General features: G+C 33.2%; 1 protein-coding gene across 1 annotated transcript; it reads left to right on the forward strand.

Moving 5' to 3' along the window:
• The first annotated feature begins 11,326 nt into the window (after nucleotides 1-11,326).
• Nucleotides 11,327-16,382, forward strand: meak7 (MTOR associated protein, eak-7 homolog). Its single transcript, XM_051134296.1, has 8 exons — nucleotides 11,327-11,415; nucleotides 11,609-11,762; nucleotides 12,373-12,603; nucleotides 13,559-13,703; nucleotides 13,963-14,361; nucleotides 14,439-14,557; nucleotides 14,914-15,096; nucleotides 15,180-16,382. Exons 2-8 carry the CDS (start codon nucleotides 11,613-11,615, stop codon nucleotides 15,297-15,299), a joined length of 1,347 nt encoding a protein of 448 aa, XP_050990253.1. The 5' UTR covers nucleotides 11,327-11,415; nucleotides 11,609-11,612; the 3' UTR covers nucleotides 15,300-16,382.
• The last annotated feature ends 653 nt before the right edge of the window (nucleotides 16,383-17,035 follow it).

Raw genomic sequence — 17,035 nt, forward strand, 5'->3', positions numbered from 1 at the left:
TATTTTTTATTTAGTACTGACCCGAATAATATATTTCATATAAAAGACATTTACATATGAAGAGTTTAGATACAAAAGCCTCTAAATCCATCTGACATATTTCTTTAAAATTAGCATTTCTTTCTGGCTACTTTGTATAGGTGTCTATTTAAGTACCGGTACTTCTGATTGGGCTGAGGCTGGAATTTAGTGAGTTTGAAGTAAAAGTATTGGATGGATGTATACTATGTGTCAGGAGCATTCACGCAGTACCATTATCTCACTTTTGACTAAGATGGCTTTTAGCTGGTTTTGCATCTGAACTCTTCATATAGTCCACAAGAGAAAATAATAGTTGAATTTAAAAAATTATCCATTCAAAAGTCTACACACGCTTGATTCTTAATACTGTGTTGTTACCTGAATGATCCACAGCTGTTTTTTGTTTGTTTTTTTAAGTGATAGTTGTTCTTGTTCAGAGTTTTTTGTTTGTCCTGAACAGTTAAACTTCCTGCTGTTCTTCAGAAAAAAATCCTTCAGGTCCCACAAATTATGTGGTTTTTCAGCATTTTTGTGTATTTGAACCCTTTCCAACAATAAGCCGGGGGGTGAAAACTTTTTACATTAGAAGAGGGTAAGGGTAAGTTCAACTTATTTTGTCTTCTGGGAAACATGTAAATATCTTCTGCAATGAAGGGCAGTACTAAACGAAAAAAAAATGTTTAGGCAAAATAACAAAAATGTACACATCTTCAATCTGTTCAAAAGTTTACACCCCCCCGCTCTTAATGGATTGTGTTTCCTTCTGAAGCATCAGTGAGCGTTTGAACCTTCTGTAATAGTTGAATATTAGTCCCTCTGTTGTCCTGTGAAAAGACTGATCAAAAAAAACATTCATTTTGTATTACCTATCTTATTATTGGTCAAAAATTAACATGTTGCAGATTCTTTTGACTTTTGACCTCAACTGTAACTCACAATTATGATTTTCTTTCCTCTGAATTATGAGTTTATATGTTGTATATTAAAAAGTGACTTTTTAATCTCATATTTTTTTTCTCATAAGGAGTTTATATCAGGGAGTTTGATTGACAGGTTATCTGACCAATCATAATGCAGAATCTGCCATTTTGGTTCGGTAAACAAACCAGACAGGAAAGTGGAGTAACGTTGATGGACTTGAAAATGGTGTGTATTAACATTTTTTCTTTGAAACAAGATACCTGCTTATGTTCATTAATGTTTATTTTATGCTTCAACTACTAAAGAGATTATCAGTTCATGTGCTGCTGGTTCATGAGGCGCTACAGCGATCTGTCATGACACATTAAAGAGCCACAAAACGGTATTTATTGTTTGAGTTTCCTACAAAACCACAAAATGTAAAAGCTGAGACTTTGTTTCATACCTAGAGTAACCTGCTCTGTCTTGTCTGTCTACACAATGTCAGTTTCCTCTTTGCTCCACGATGTATTTTACTTTTCACTGCGTGAGAAAATGATGTGTGACGTGAAAGTGCCATAGCAACAGTAACGAAAGGGGAGCAGGGTCTTGGGAAGGGTCAATTCCGACTTGCAACGCTCATTATGGCCGCAAAGCCCCGCCTTCTTAATGAAAGAGCCAATCGTTGACTAGTAAAGTCAGCGCGTCACTCTGCAGCTGCCGTTATAAATCCCGTTGCTATAGAAACAGTGAGCGTTCTGAGAAGTGTGCTTAGTACTGCGCATGCGCTCTGACTGATCTCGCCTGAAAAATAAGCTTTTTTAACACTATTGGAACAGAAGGAACTATATTTATGAGGCAGTTTATTGTCATATTTCATTGGTGATTTCAAATATGAAATTTAATTGTAAGCTTGGTGAACAGTTTTGGAGAATTTGATGTTTCCCCATTTAAAGAGATAGGAGCTGCACTTGCCTGCCCGAGAGAAGTTTCAAAGATGGCCGCCGAGTGAAATGACTTGCGTTAAAGGTACTTTAATAAAACTCAAAATTGTGATATATAAACTAGGAATTGTGAAAAAAAATCACAATTACTTATATATTTTTTATGCTGTGGTGGAATCAAGCTATCATACTTTAATGCTATTTTGCATGAGTTGGCCTCTGCATCGCTTAGGTAATGCAAGCTGCTTGGCACAAACTCTTCTGCACGAATGCTAACAATCCCAGAGGGCTTGTGGGGGAGTCCCAGGGGTTGTCATGGCCACCGCTGTGGTCAGACTGCCTCACGCCAAGCTGCTCTGCTCCAAAGCCTGTCAATAATGGTCCCCCAAAACATTTCCCGCCCCCCTTTCCCCTCTGTTGTAACCTCTTTATTCCTCCTCCCCCCATTTCTTTCTTCGTACTCTCCGTGCCTTGCGTTTAGTCTAACAGATGTGTCCCCAACTGCATAATTGCTTAATCCATAATCTATAAGCTTCTTCAGGCTGCTTTTATGACGTTGAGTTTTGGTAGCACAGAGAGATGTGAGACAGGAATGTAGATGATGAAATTGGGGCCTGTGGAAGGTCTGCGTATTTGTGCTGTCTTAATAGTTGGTTAAATTGGGTCAGTAGAGCTTAGCATAGTTATTATTAAACTTTGGCATGTAACTTGTTCCGCACTGTTTGTTCTACACATATGAACAATAGGAGAGATGTGTATTTACAGGCAGTTTTTAAAATATTGTTATTAGTCAGTATTATTTCATTGTGCATGCTCATTTTCAAAGAAATATTAAGCAACATTGATAATAATAATAATAAGACACGTTTGAGCACCAAATCAGCATAATAGAATAATTTCTGCTTTGCCATCATAGGAATAAATTATATTTTAAATTATATTAAAATACAAAACAGTTATTTTAAATGTAATTCTAAATATAAAATAATATTTTAGAATATTAATTTTACTGTATTTTTGATCAAATAAATGAATTAAATAATGAATAAATTTTTTATAATATATTTTAACATATTTTTTAATATATGAGACATTTTTAATATACTGGTATAAGTCAGTATTTTTTTAATTGTATATGCTCATCCTTTTTTTTTTTTCCATTTCAATATTATTTTTCACCAGTTGTTTTAAATGTTATTAAAAATGTAAAATAATGTTTCAAAATAATTACTTTCATATTTCATTTATTAATTAAGACAAGACAAAAGAACTGCTTTATATTAAATATATATATATATATATATATATATATATATATATATATATATATATACATATATTAAAATAGAAAAGTTATTTTACAGTTTCTACATTCTACATGTAAAATAATATTTCAGAATATTACGATTACTATTTTTCCTATCTATTTATCTATCTATATATATATATATATATATATATACACAGCATTTTTAGTATATTGGCATTTTTAATATATTGCTATAAGTCAGTATTTTTTATTTATTGTATCATACATGCTTCTTTTTTAATTACAGTTGTTCAAAAGGGTTTTAAAGATTTTTTTTACTTTTTAAAATTAAAAAATATATACATTTATACTTTTACATCAGACAAGACAAAAGAAATGCTTTATATTTTATAAAAATGACAAAAATTATAATAATTATTTAATTAATTAACTAATATATATTAAAATAGAAAAGAGTTATTTTAAATGTAATTCTAAATCTAAAATAATATTTCAGAATATTACTGTTTTTACAGTATTTTTGATCAAATAAATTCAGCTTGGTGAGCATAAGTCAAAAACATTTAAAAAAAAAAAAAAAAAGCATACGACCCTAAATTTCTAAACAGCACTGTTAAATGTAAAAAAATGTGTGTGTGTGTGTGTGTGTGTGTATATATATATATATATATAATTATTATTATTATTTATTTATTTATTTATTTTTTATAATTTTTATGTTCTAATATTGTGGTGTCTCTCTCTCTCTCTAATTACTTTTTTTAGACAAAATGCAATGGAATTTTTTAAATCTATTTATGAGTTAAATTATAACATTATTACATCCAACTTGTGGTTGGGCTTTTTTTCTTTTTTTGCCCAGTAAGTAACAACCTAGAAACCACTCAGCAACATGCTTAAATATGCTAGCAGCCACATTGCACCTATTACCTGTGTGTTTGTAACAGTTCTTAGCAGGAATAGCTTGAGTAGCAGGTGTTGCTTAGTGACTTTGGGGACTAATTTAATGAGATAAATTACATGTGAATGCTAATTAGTCTCTCCTCACACCGAGGGACGGCCTTTGTATTGATCTTGTCATCAGGAATGTCCTGTTTAAGCCACACAAACACACAGTCAGGCAGACAGGCCAGTCCTTATCTTTATCTCCCTGCCTGTTTATGGGTCTTTGAGAGACGTACGTGTTCTGACAACCCGCTCGCTCGCTTTTCTACAACTCGCTGTCACACAGAATGTGTGTTTGAGTGCAAGAATGCTGTGCGTGTGTGTGTGGACATGTTTCTGAAGATTCTTTGGCGTCTTGTTCACAAGGAAGTCACTGCCAGCTATTCTGCTCGGATCCTTCCTGCATTCCAGAGGCCTCCCAGCTCAAGTGTATTTTATACCCCACGCACATAACTCAAGTCATGTGATGATTGTTTTGGGATAAATATTACAAAAGAGAAATGCACACTAGTGCTTAAATGTTAAGACCCCAAAGCTTTGAATGGTAGCATGTAGGTCACATCTTTGGTCACCAAATGAGTCATTTGCATACATTACATAATACATTTGTTACAGGCATAAGGCTGTTTTACATTAAATCCATTTTGATTGCCAATTAAGTCAAAGCAGTAGTGTAGGAGGAGTCTGATGAGAGCAAACACAGCGTTTTGTTATCCTTTCATGGCTTTCTCTTGGAAGAAGCCAAGTGGAGGGCAGGGTTTACTCAGTGATTTGCCGTTTTGCCGCCTTACAGAGTCTTCTGATGTTTTGGAGGTGTTTGCCAAGGGAAATTTGTTTAAATACAAACACCTTTATTTACATCTGGCCTTAAGGGTATAGGAAATCTAGTGACAATGACATGAGGGACTGCTGGTTAGTTTGGTTGAGTCCGGCTTTGGGGGAAGAGGAAGGTGGGATTTAACTGGGGCAAGAAAGGGGTGCCTATTGAAATTGAGTGAATGGGTCACTTCGCAATGTTCCTGTGAACCATTCCGGCTCTGGCACAGTGCTGCCATTGTCATGAGCTAACAAGATGCACTCCAACCAGCCAAACCTGGCTCAGTGCGCTGATTGTCACTAACCTGCTGGCCAATGGTATGTTCCCCGTCACCAACAGTGTTCTCAACAATCCAACTCGCAATGTTCTCAGATGTTGCTGACCACAGATATTGACAGTTCTGGAGCTATTTGAAAATAGCAATATTTGTACACATTTATAAAATAATATAATACACTCTTCTTTAGAAGCATTCACTGACCATATGTTGAGATGTGGGATGGATTCAGCCCCCTCATGAATGTTCGAGAGCTTCATAATGGTTTGTTTTGTAGAAATGCTAATTGGTAATCTGGGGGGGAAAAAAGAAAAGATTTTAACATGTTTTAATAGTATCAAGAATTTTTTTCATTAAATGTAAGGAGTTTTGCAGGAAAACAAGATGCTTATATAATAATATAATATAATATAATATAATATAATATAAAATATCCATTTTATTAGCAATTTAAATGATTTCACAAAACAGGGATTTGCATTACTGTTTAAAAGTTTGGAGCAAGTAAGATTTTTTTACTGTACATACTTTTTTTTTTTTTTAATGAAATACATCTCTAATGCTCAACAATGCAGTTTGACTAAAATACATAAATTATATATATATAATAGTGCCCGATAGATATAATATACAGTATATCAAAATATAATATAATATAATATAATACAATATTATATAACATAACATAACATAACAATAAAATAAAATTCACATAACAGTGAATCAAACTACTGTTTAAACATTTTGGAGCAAGTAAGAATTTTTATTGGTTTTGAAACACATCTCTAATGCTCAACAATGCTGTTTGACTAAAATACATAAATTATATATATATAATAGTGCCCGATAGATATAATATACAGTATATCAAAATATAATATAATATAATACAATATAATATAATATAATATTATATAACATAACATAACATAATAAAATAAAATTCACAAAACAGTGAATCAAACTACTGTTTAAAAATTTTGGAGCAAGTAAGAATTTTTTATTGGTTTTGAAATACATCTCAATGCTTAACAAGGCTGTTTATTTGACTAAAATGCATTTAAAAATATACATATATATATATATACATACATACATATATATATATATACATATATATATATATACACACACACACACACACATAAATATAATATAATATAAAATTATAAAATTCACAAAACAGTGAACCAAACTACTGTTTAAAAAGTGCCAGATATAATATACAGTATATCATAAATATAATATAATATAATATAATATAATATAATATAATATAATATAATATAATATACAAAAGTTATTTGCAATTGAACTGAATTCACAAAACAATAAATCACATCATTCCAAAAGTTTGGAGCAAGTAATATTTTTCTAATGCTCAACAAGGCTGTGTTTATTTGACTGAAAAAAAAAAAAAATAAAATAAATAAAAAATAGTATACAATTGTTTTCTATTTTAAGATATATAACTTATTCCTATGATGGCAAAGCTGAATTTTCAGCAGCCATTATTTCCCGTTTTTCAGTTTCCATATTCCATTATTTCAGTGTCATAAGATCCTTCAGAATATGCTGATTTGGTGCTCAAGCAAACATTTCTTATTATTATCCATGTGGAAAACAGTTGTGCTAATTAATATTTCAGGATTCTTTGATGAATATAAAGTTTATAAATATTTGCATACTTTCTTAATAAAATTATTATAATCATCAAAAACATTTTTACTGACCCTAACTTTTTAACAGTAATGATCAAGGAAGTTAACATAAGATCACAGCACCGACAAGCCCTCATAAATGACTATAAACATTAACCATGTACCAACAGAATATTTCAATACTGAAACAGGAAGCATCCTAACCAGAAAATCCATCTGTATCTGCTTCAATTGAATTTTTCCAAAAACAAATCTATCAATCTCCCTGAACTGTTAGCCCACTAGAAATGTCCATTTAATTGGGCTATAGCTCTTTAGCATATGGGTCAATGAGCTAGACAACAAAGTTATTCATTTATTGATTAGGCCCACTTCCTGCAATCCAATGCAGAGATAAACACAATGCAATGAAAGGTCAAGCACAGAGATCAAAAGAAAAGGTCATCTTATATAGTCCCACACTATCAGGCTGTTTAATTACGACTATCTAATTAAAAATCTCAAGTACACCTCGATAATAACATATGTGACATAACATTTGACCTCATATTTCATGGAGTTCATTTAAATTTTAAGGTGGTGTATCATATAATACATGCTGGAAAATAACTGTCAACGGTATTATATTGTATATCTATACTAAAATGAAAACATAATGACTGTGCAAGATTTAGGGCATCAGTAAGACTGTACTTAGCTCTTGATATTTTTAAAAAGATACAGGTGTTATGCATCAGTCACACTTGAAGGAACACTGAGAAATAGTACTAGCGCTCATAATATAAAGGCATAAAGGCAGGAAAAACACAAAAATAAAAGACAGAATAAATTCAACAAAGGGTGAATAGTTAGTTTCTTATCAAACAATGTGTTTCATTGATAACAGTGTCATGGTTAAATATAAACACAAATGAGCACCACAGAGAACACAGCGTGTTTGCATGAGCGTGGGTGCTAAGGTTTTCACCATTTCCTGTATACTGAGTGTGTTACAGACTTTTACCATATAGGGCTTTGGCAGACTGTGGCAGATAAAGGAAGGAGAAAGAAGCAGCATCCGAAAAGAAAGAGAGAAACCTCATGCCTCAACTTGCAGATTGGAGCTGCCACAAAAAGTGACTACAGTTACTGCCAGAGAAACCTTTCCCTTGAAAATGGTAATATTTCTCTCAGGTTGTGTCTGTGCCTGTTAGAAACATGTTTAACAAGATATACAGATCTACAGAGCATGACCTGTCAATGCAAATAGTTGTGCTATGCAGCATTTGCTAAGACTTAGAATGTAATACAATGAATTTGTATTAATAGGAAGAGTAAAAGTACAAGTAATACACAATATAATAAGGAATCGTGAGAGGCAAGCTAGGAAACCAAATAACCAAACAAGCAGTGCAGCATATTCAAATATTGCAGCATATAAATAACTCAGTACATCAATGGCACATTAGTTATGCTTCGTGAAATAAATTAACATTTTTACTTCTCTCCACTTGCTGTCATGTTTGATTCTACATGCTCACTTGCCACCAAACTTCCAGAGGAACAACAAAATTAAAAAAAGGCCAGACCTGTGCATGTACAAACCATAAGCAGTTTGGTTTTGCAGCACAATAGCGGCATTGTTGGCGGTTTACACCTGCTCATTAGAGACTGCACTGTACACACTAACAATGCACAATTAGGTTGTAAAAACTACTCTTGTGAACTTAACACTTAGCAGTTCACATGCTCTAACCTTTACACATACGAACAATCCTTGGCTTTGTCAAGATTACTTAAAGATAAATCTCAAGAAGTAAACATTAGACCAATTTTAGTTTATTTATTATTACAAATACTGCAAATGTTCATCACAGAATGACTTGTGAGGGCATGTGAAGTAATCTTTTCAAAAAACATTTTGAAAAGCTAGGTTTTGGGTGTTTTTCTGTGTGGCGGCTAGTTTTGGCTTCGATAGAACAGTAAAAACATCTATCATCTACACTGTTCACCTTATGCTTCCTGTAAGTTCGCCAATCGGGCGCGGTCATTTGTACATTTTATGTGTCTGTCTTCCGGTCTCATCCACGTCAAGCTATTTTCAGCTGTGCAAAACAGCTCATTTTGCTGCTTAATATTGCAAACTGCAAAAAATATTATTATAGTGTATTGATTAAAAAATCTTCTTAATTATGAACACAATGGTTTGTAGTGCAAACACTTTTACCCTTTACTGCACTTCGTTATTCTTCTCGTTTTTTCCCCACAGCGGGTTATGAACGGAAGTCACCCATATTACCAGAAAACAGCTTACTTCCGCATAACATAAAGTACAGAGGGAGCAGTCATTAAAACAACTTAATAAACATACTAAATGACGTTTAAATGATTAGGAAATGTTTTCTGTGAGGGTTCAATTTAAAGAAGCGATTGGGAATAGAAAGCAAATTTAGCTAAGTATTTAACATTACGTTAACAGAACGTAATAAAACAAATGTGTATGTGCATTTGTTAATGATCAGCTTTCACTAACTAGAGAGAAGTAAGAAACAGCAGTGGAGAATCTCAGCCCTGAGCACTGGCGCAGAGTTCAACAAACCTCCATGCTGGGCGGATGATTGGCGCGCATGCGCAGTACGTTCAGTTGCGTTGCCGTAACGTTGTGCGCTTCATTCATTACACACGATAGCCTGTCTTTCGGTCTCCGTCGCACCGGAGCGAATGCTATCCTTCCCAACTGATTTGACTAATTTCATTTTTGTTTTTTTTAAAACTAACACTTTCGGTTTAAGGAAATGTCCTTAAACGGCTTCTTTTAAAACTTCTGGTTAAGACTGCTGAACGTCAGCGGGCATCACGCCCAGATCTCACATGAATCTCATGCCCTTAAAAGGCGTTTTTCATCGCCTGCTGAGAAAGATCTGTAAAGCCCCACGGAATAGACGAAGCTGATGCTTTAAATAGCTGTGTTAGTCTGCGCTCTTCTGGTCAACAGGAGGCACTACATTAATCCAAATGACTGAAAAACATCAGTCTAATTTTAAAAAATCCAAACTAATTATGAGCAAATTATAACATATAATTATACAATATTCATAGTAATATAAAATATATTTTACGTTTATATTCTACTTACTTTATTAGCTATCGTACTGTACTGTAGACGTATTATTTATTGTGTAAAAAATATTTATTTATATATTTATATATGTATTAAAATCAACGGACACCCTAGCACTTCCTTGCGGCCCTCTGGAAACCCTTATTGTTTATTATTTATTTATTTATCGCGATTACTCGCATCCAAAATAAAAGTTTTTGTTTACATAATATTTGCGTATACTGTGTATATGTATCGTGTATATATAAATACATACACATACAGTATATGTTTTGAAAATATTTACATGTATTTTTATTTATATTCATATAATTTTTATATAAATATTTTTAAATATATAAACATTACATATTTTTCTTAAATATATACATGCACGTGTGTGTATTTATATATACATGATAAATATACATAGCACACACACATATATTATGTAAGAAAACCCAAAACTTTTCTTTAGAATTTGATTAATCGTTTACATCAGTCTAATTAAAAAAACTAAACTAATTATGAGCAAATTATAACATATAATCATACAATATTCATAGTAATATAAAATATATTTTACGTTTATATTTTACTTACTTCATTAGCTATAGTACTGTACTGTAGACGTATTATTTATTGTGTAAAAAATATTTATTTATTTATTATTTATTTATATATGTATTAAAATCAACGGACACCCTAGCACTCCCTTGCGGCCCTCTGGAGACCCTTATTATTTATTAATCGCAATTACTCGCATCCAAAATAAAAGTTTTTGTTTACATAATATTTGCGTATACTGTGTTTATGTATCGTGTATATATAAATACACACACATACAGTATATGTTTTGAAAATATTTAAATGTATTTTTTTATTTATATTCATACAATTTATAATATACAAATATTTTTAAATATATAAATATTACATATTTTTCTTAAATATATACATGCACGTGTGTGTATTTATATATACATGATAAATATACATAGCACACACACATTATGTAAGAAAACCCAAAACTTTTCTTTATCAATTTAGCAATTAATCGTTTGACAGCACTTTTTTTTTTAATATAATCAGACACTATTTGCCATAAACAAAAAACAAAGTATTATACAAATAGTTACATTACCTTTTCATAAACAATATTAATAAAATATAATATTCATAAAAACCAAGTTAGCGGCCGTAGAAAAAGTATCTTTATTGAAATCTAACCATGTGGGGTTTTTTTTAGTACTGGTAAATGTAACCGTATCCTTTGTTCTTATTATTTTTTGATACAAATTACAACTAATTTGCCTCTAGGAAAACCACTGTCAATCCGCGGATGACGCAACTCTTATCCAACCAATCACAGCGCGTTTTGAAAATTCTCTCCATTCATTGGTCCACTCCGCGTGATGTAGTGCAGAACCAGGAAATAGCTGTGTGTGTGTGTGTTTGTTTACATCGTGATTCGAAATGTCAAAGTGAACCGCTGACCAAGGTCTGAAAATCTCGTTTCAGTCGTTTATAATTCAAATGTGCACTGTATTTCAAAATTTCCCGTGAGCGCTTAGTTTCAGTCGATAGCTGAAACTAAGCATATAACATTATCTTATGTGTTTTGTTGTACCCATGACACGAAATTCCATTAGTTAGTTAATTTATTTTTTACATTCATTCGTGTTTTCCTTCAGGGCGATGGGGAACGCCGACAGTGTTGTAGCGCAGAAACGACTGGCTCGTTTTCGTCCGGATGAGAGGCCTGTTATAGAAGGGACGTTTGACAGACTTCATGGAACTGGCGCTTCTGGAAAAACGGGGAAGGTTTTATCCCTAGACACGCTGAAGGTAAGCAGCTGTGACATAATAATACATTGAACTAGATCTGTCATAATTAAATTGCTTATTTTATTAGGCTTGTTGATGATTATGTCATTGTTAGCTTCCTTAATTATTTTGTGTCCTGGTGTAACATCATCTTGAACCAGGGTTATTATAGTTAAAACTAAAATAAATAACTAAAACTGAAATAAAAACGTACAACATTTTATTATGAAAAACAAAATGTAAAAATTATTAATAAAAAAGTAAAATATTAATAAAAACTATAATGGTATCTCAGTGATACTAAAATAACACTTAAATTAAATGTTTCAAAAACCACATGGGAACTGGTTACATATTTTCAAATTTACCACATACTGTAATTACTTCCTCATTGAAGGGACAGTTATAAATAATTAGGAATTACTATTGTTACTATTACTACTATTATTTATACAAAAGGCAGAAGAGTATTGTAGAATATCTAGAAAGAAGCATGTGCTAAAAACATACATGTAAATGTTATTATTGGTGAACAAATGAACAAGTGAACTTTTTTTTCTGATTACATATCTGTGCCAACACTTAACATACATGGATATGGACTTTTCAGTTTTCTTTGTATTTGTTTCAGATGACAATGGGAAAGATGGCCTCAGAATCAATGATAAAAAGAGTATTCCAGGGCATACTCAGCATTGATCCAGGAGTGCCACTGCCCCCTGGTGATGGGATAAGTCGTGAGCAGCTGGTGATTTTCTTGGCAGATATCCTGAGAGGAACTGCAGAGGAACGTGCACCTTTGGTCTTGGCAATGGCAGATGGTGCAAAGGCTACTGCTGCCACAACTGAGCAGCTCAGAGGTGTATGTATTAACAAAATCTCATTATATAAAGTGTTTATTTTTGTATGTTCAGTTTTCATTTTAATTTTGGTTTAAGCTTTTGTGCTTTTGTTATGTGCCTTTGTAACTTTCTGTTAGTTATACAAAAAAATCACTTTTTGATAAAACACTTAAAGAGTTTACCCAAAAATGAAAATTGCCCCACGATTTACTCATCCTCAAGCCATCCTAGGTCTATATGACTTTCTTCTTTCAGACGAATACAATTGGAGTTACATTAAAAAATGCCCTGGCTCTTCTAAGCTTTATAATGGCAGTGAATGGGTGCTGAGATTTTGAAGTCCAATAAACTGCATTCATCCATCATAAACAGCTTTGGGTGGGTTAATATCGGCCTTCTGAAGCGAATTTATGTGTTTGTGTTAGAAAAATATCTATAAACCAAGTTTCGTTTACATCAGGAAACCCAGTGTCCTTTTGGCTCATATCGAAATCCTCCAACATTTTTTTTTTTTTTTTGACAAATCAGTGTTTTGTACTTCTTATTCGTGTTATGTTTTCTCCTCTGCACTTCCACGTTTGTCACTTCTGCATTTGCCAGTTCAATTCACTTCAGAAGACCTTTTTTAAACCCCCGTAGCCGTCTGGAGCACTTTTTATGATGGATGGATGCACTTTATTGGACTTCAAAATCTTAACACCTATTCACTGCCATTTTAAAGCTTTGAAAAGCCAGGACATTTTTTTAATATAACTCTGCATTCGACTGAAAAAAGAAAGTCATATACACCCAGGATGGCTTGAGGGTGAGTAAATCATGGAGTAATTTTCATTTTTGCGTGAACTATCCCTTTAAATTTACTGACTCATGATGACCCAGTTTAACAATGAAGAATCTCAGTTCAATTTCTAAATCATTCTTGCTGCTACGATATCGTAATATGGTTTAATTATAATAATAATGTTTATTAAATAGTTTATGGAAGACCTGGTTTCAGCTGCAGTACAGACTCTAGCCCACAGGGGGCACCTGCGAGCTTGGCAGCCAGATCGCATGGGTGATGGGCCTCAAGGTGTTAAGCTATTGGCAGAACAGCTGACCTCTGAATTAAAATCTTCAGGTTTGTAACAGTAACAAAATAAACGCTTTTGTAAATTCAAATAAAAATGTAAAAAATTAAGTGTGTATATAAACATATATTAAGTGGTATATACACACACACACACACACACACACACACACACACATAAATATATTAGTATTTAGCTGTAATTTTTTAAATTTCACTTTTAGTTTATTTAATGATAAATATGTTGCTAACAGATATAGTGCATATCAAAAGGAGTGTTTAATATAAGTAGTCCTTGTTGCTTCTGTAGATCAGAATACATGTGATATTCCTTGTCTGGAAGACTGGCTGTTCCGGATCCCAACAATGGCCTTGTTTTTGGAGCTCCTGATTGGCGAGGGTCTCGAAGTTGGGTTGCCCTCCCGTCCTCCCCCAACTCTGTTGCCCCCATGTCAGTACGCTCCCTGGAATGACCTCCGCTGTCTCTTGAATCTACCTCTTCTGATGTTCCTCTCACCTCAGCTACCAGATGGACACAATGCCCCCTGGAGATTGCTGTTCTCTACGAACATACACGGGGAAAGCTTCACCCGACTGGTGGCCAACTGCAAAAGTCGGGGTCCCACTGTCATTTTGGTAAAGGACACTAAAGGGCATATCTTTGGAGGCTTTGCATCTCAAAGCTGGGAGGTTAAACCTCAGTTTCAAGGTGAGTTCGGAAAGAAGAAACCATAGTGGTATGCATTTAACGTATGCAATTAATGTTTCTTCTTCTTTTTGCACTAGGTGATTCCAGATGCTTCCTCTTCTCCGTTTTTCCCTACATGCGAGTGTTCACCTGCACAGGCTATAACAATCATTACATGTACTTGAACCAGGGCCAGCAGACTATGCCAAATGGCTTGGTGAGTTAAATTTTAAAGGAGTAGTACACCCAAAAATGGAAATTTTTAAAAAATGTACTCATCCTAAACCCACTGAGTTTATTTTTTGGAACAGATTAAGAGAAATTTAGCATTAGATCACTTGCTCACCAACGGATCCTTTGCGGTGAATGGGTGCCGTCAGAATGAAAGTTCAAACTGCTGATAAAAACATCACAGTAATCCACAAGTAACTCATATGACTCTATTTATGATGTTTTTATCAGCTGTTTGGACTCTCATTTTGACGGCACCCATTCACTGCAGAGGAGAAAGTGTTGTAATGCTAAATTTCTCCAAGTGGATATAATAAACTTCATAATTAACTGTCTTTTTAGGGTATGGGTGGTCAACATGGCTATTTCGGCTTGTGGTTGGACTGCGATTTTGGACAGGGCCACAGCAGGGCTCGACCACGCTGCACCACATATGGCAGTCCTCAGCTATCAGGAGACGAGGACTTCAAATTGGAGACTGTGGAGGTGTGGGGAGTTGGGAAGCTGCCCGAAGAACAGGAGCAGGTCTGTGATAGTGATGTTACTATACTGAATTTCAATTTTTGGGTTAGCATTTTGATTCAAAAAATGTTTGTGTTAACTTTCAGGATGAGAAGAAGAAAAGCGTACTAGATGCAGATCCTGAAGTACAGGCCATTATGGAAATGACAGGAAAGACCATGCACAGCCAAGGCCTCCGAGAACCAGAGGAGGATGAGGAACAGTGAGGAAGGAAAAACAATTAGATCAAACCATTTCATTTCAGTGTTTGGTTTGGATTCTGATTTTACACTAATACAGATATAGAAGAAACAACACCGTTACAAACCACTTATTGAGGTGTTTATACAGTGTAGTTTTTATGTTAACATGCAAAATCCAGGAGCTGGTTTCCTGCTTTCTGTAAAATATTAAAATGTGCACACAAAGAAATTCTGTCAAATACTGTTAAACACTGAGTATTGACAATGAGTGACTGAAGTCTACATTTTTCATCAAGCATCTACCATTCAAAAGTTTTCGAACAGTAAGATTTTAAATGTTTCACCAAGCCTGCATTTATTTGATCCAAAGTACAGCACTAACAACAGTAACATTTTGAAATATTTTTACTATTTAAAATAACTGCTTTTTATTTGAATATATTTAAAAATGTAAGTCATTCCTGTGATTTCAACACTGATTTTTTTAGCATCATTACTCCAGTCACATGATCCTACAAAAATCATTCTAATATTCTGATTTTCTGCTAAAAAAAAAAAACATTTATTATTATTGTTGAAAACAGCTGAGTAGATTTTTTTCACGTTTCTTTGATGAATAAAAAGTCTAGAAGAACAGCATTTATCTATAATTGAAATCTTTTGTAACATTATAAACGTCTTTATCATCACTTTTGACCAATTTTATCAAAGAGTCCTGATATATCCTAATATTGATAATAATAATGATATAAAATGTTTCTTAAACAGCAAATCAGCATATTAGAATGATTTATGAATGATCATGTCACACTGAAGACTGGAGTAATGATGGTAAAAATTCAGCTTTAAAATAACATGAATAAATCACATTTAAAATATATTCAAATAGAAAACAGTTGTTTTAAATAGTAAACTGATTTTGTTATGGATCAAATAAATGCAGGCTTGGTGAGCAGAAGAGACTTTTTCAAAACACATTAAAAATCTGTTCAAATACTTTTAACTGGTAGTGCATATGGTTGCATTTTGTCTTGACTGATAAATTTAGTGTATGTAAACTGGAATATTCATGCATTAAATGGAAAATAAATAAATACATAAAACATGCTTTCTTGTTTTCTTATGATTTGAAAGAAAACTCATGAATGTAAATGCATTTTTCAGAATGAAAATGTAAAAGGGATTCATCATGATAATATTACAAAACCGTAATAAATAATATGGTAATAATGAGTGTTTTGTTTCCATCTGTTTGAATAATCACAATAATTTCTGCCCTTTCTATATGCTTTTATGCATTGTCATAGTTCAGAGTTCAGTCAGTTCAGAGTGGTTAAATCCTGTGTAATGAACTTTAAACTTCGATAGATGCTATAGGTCTGCATGAATTCCCAGCATGCATGATAATATCAATAAAATAGGCATATTACTGTTTATTGTTTGTGGGCTAGAGTGTTTTGAGTTCTTGAGTTTTGAGAAATCAGTCTACTCTACATCAAGTCCATCATTAGTGAAACCCCCTTCGGTATGTAGCCCTTAAACTTTTTTAGGAGGAAGTGAGTTATATTTTCACAGTAAGTTCCCATGGTAATATTTTGTAGTTTACAATTTATACATATGCAACCAAACTGCCTCTTCTCGTCTGTTAACTTTTCATGCATTCAGTGCAAATGAACAGAGGAATGCCGTGGAAAAGTAACCCCTGGTAAGAAAAGCAAAGGACTTAAATTTTTATTCGCGTGTTTAAGGAAATACCAATC

Source organism: Labeo rohita, chromosome 18, assembly GCF_022985175.1.
Source record: "Labeo rohita strain BAU-BD-2019 chromosome 18, IGBB_LRoh.1.0, whole genome shotgun sequence".
NCBI classification, from domain to species: Eukaryota; Metazoa; Chordata; class Actinopteri; order Cypriniformes; family Cyprinidae; genus Labeo; species Labeo rohita.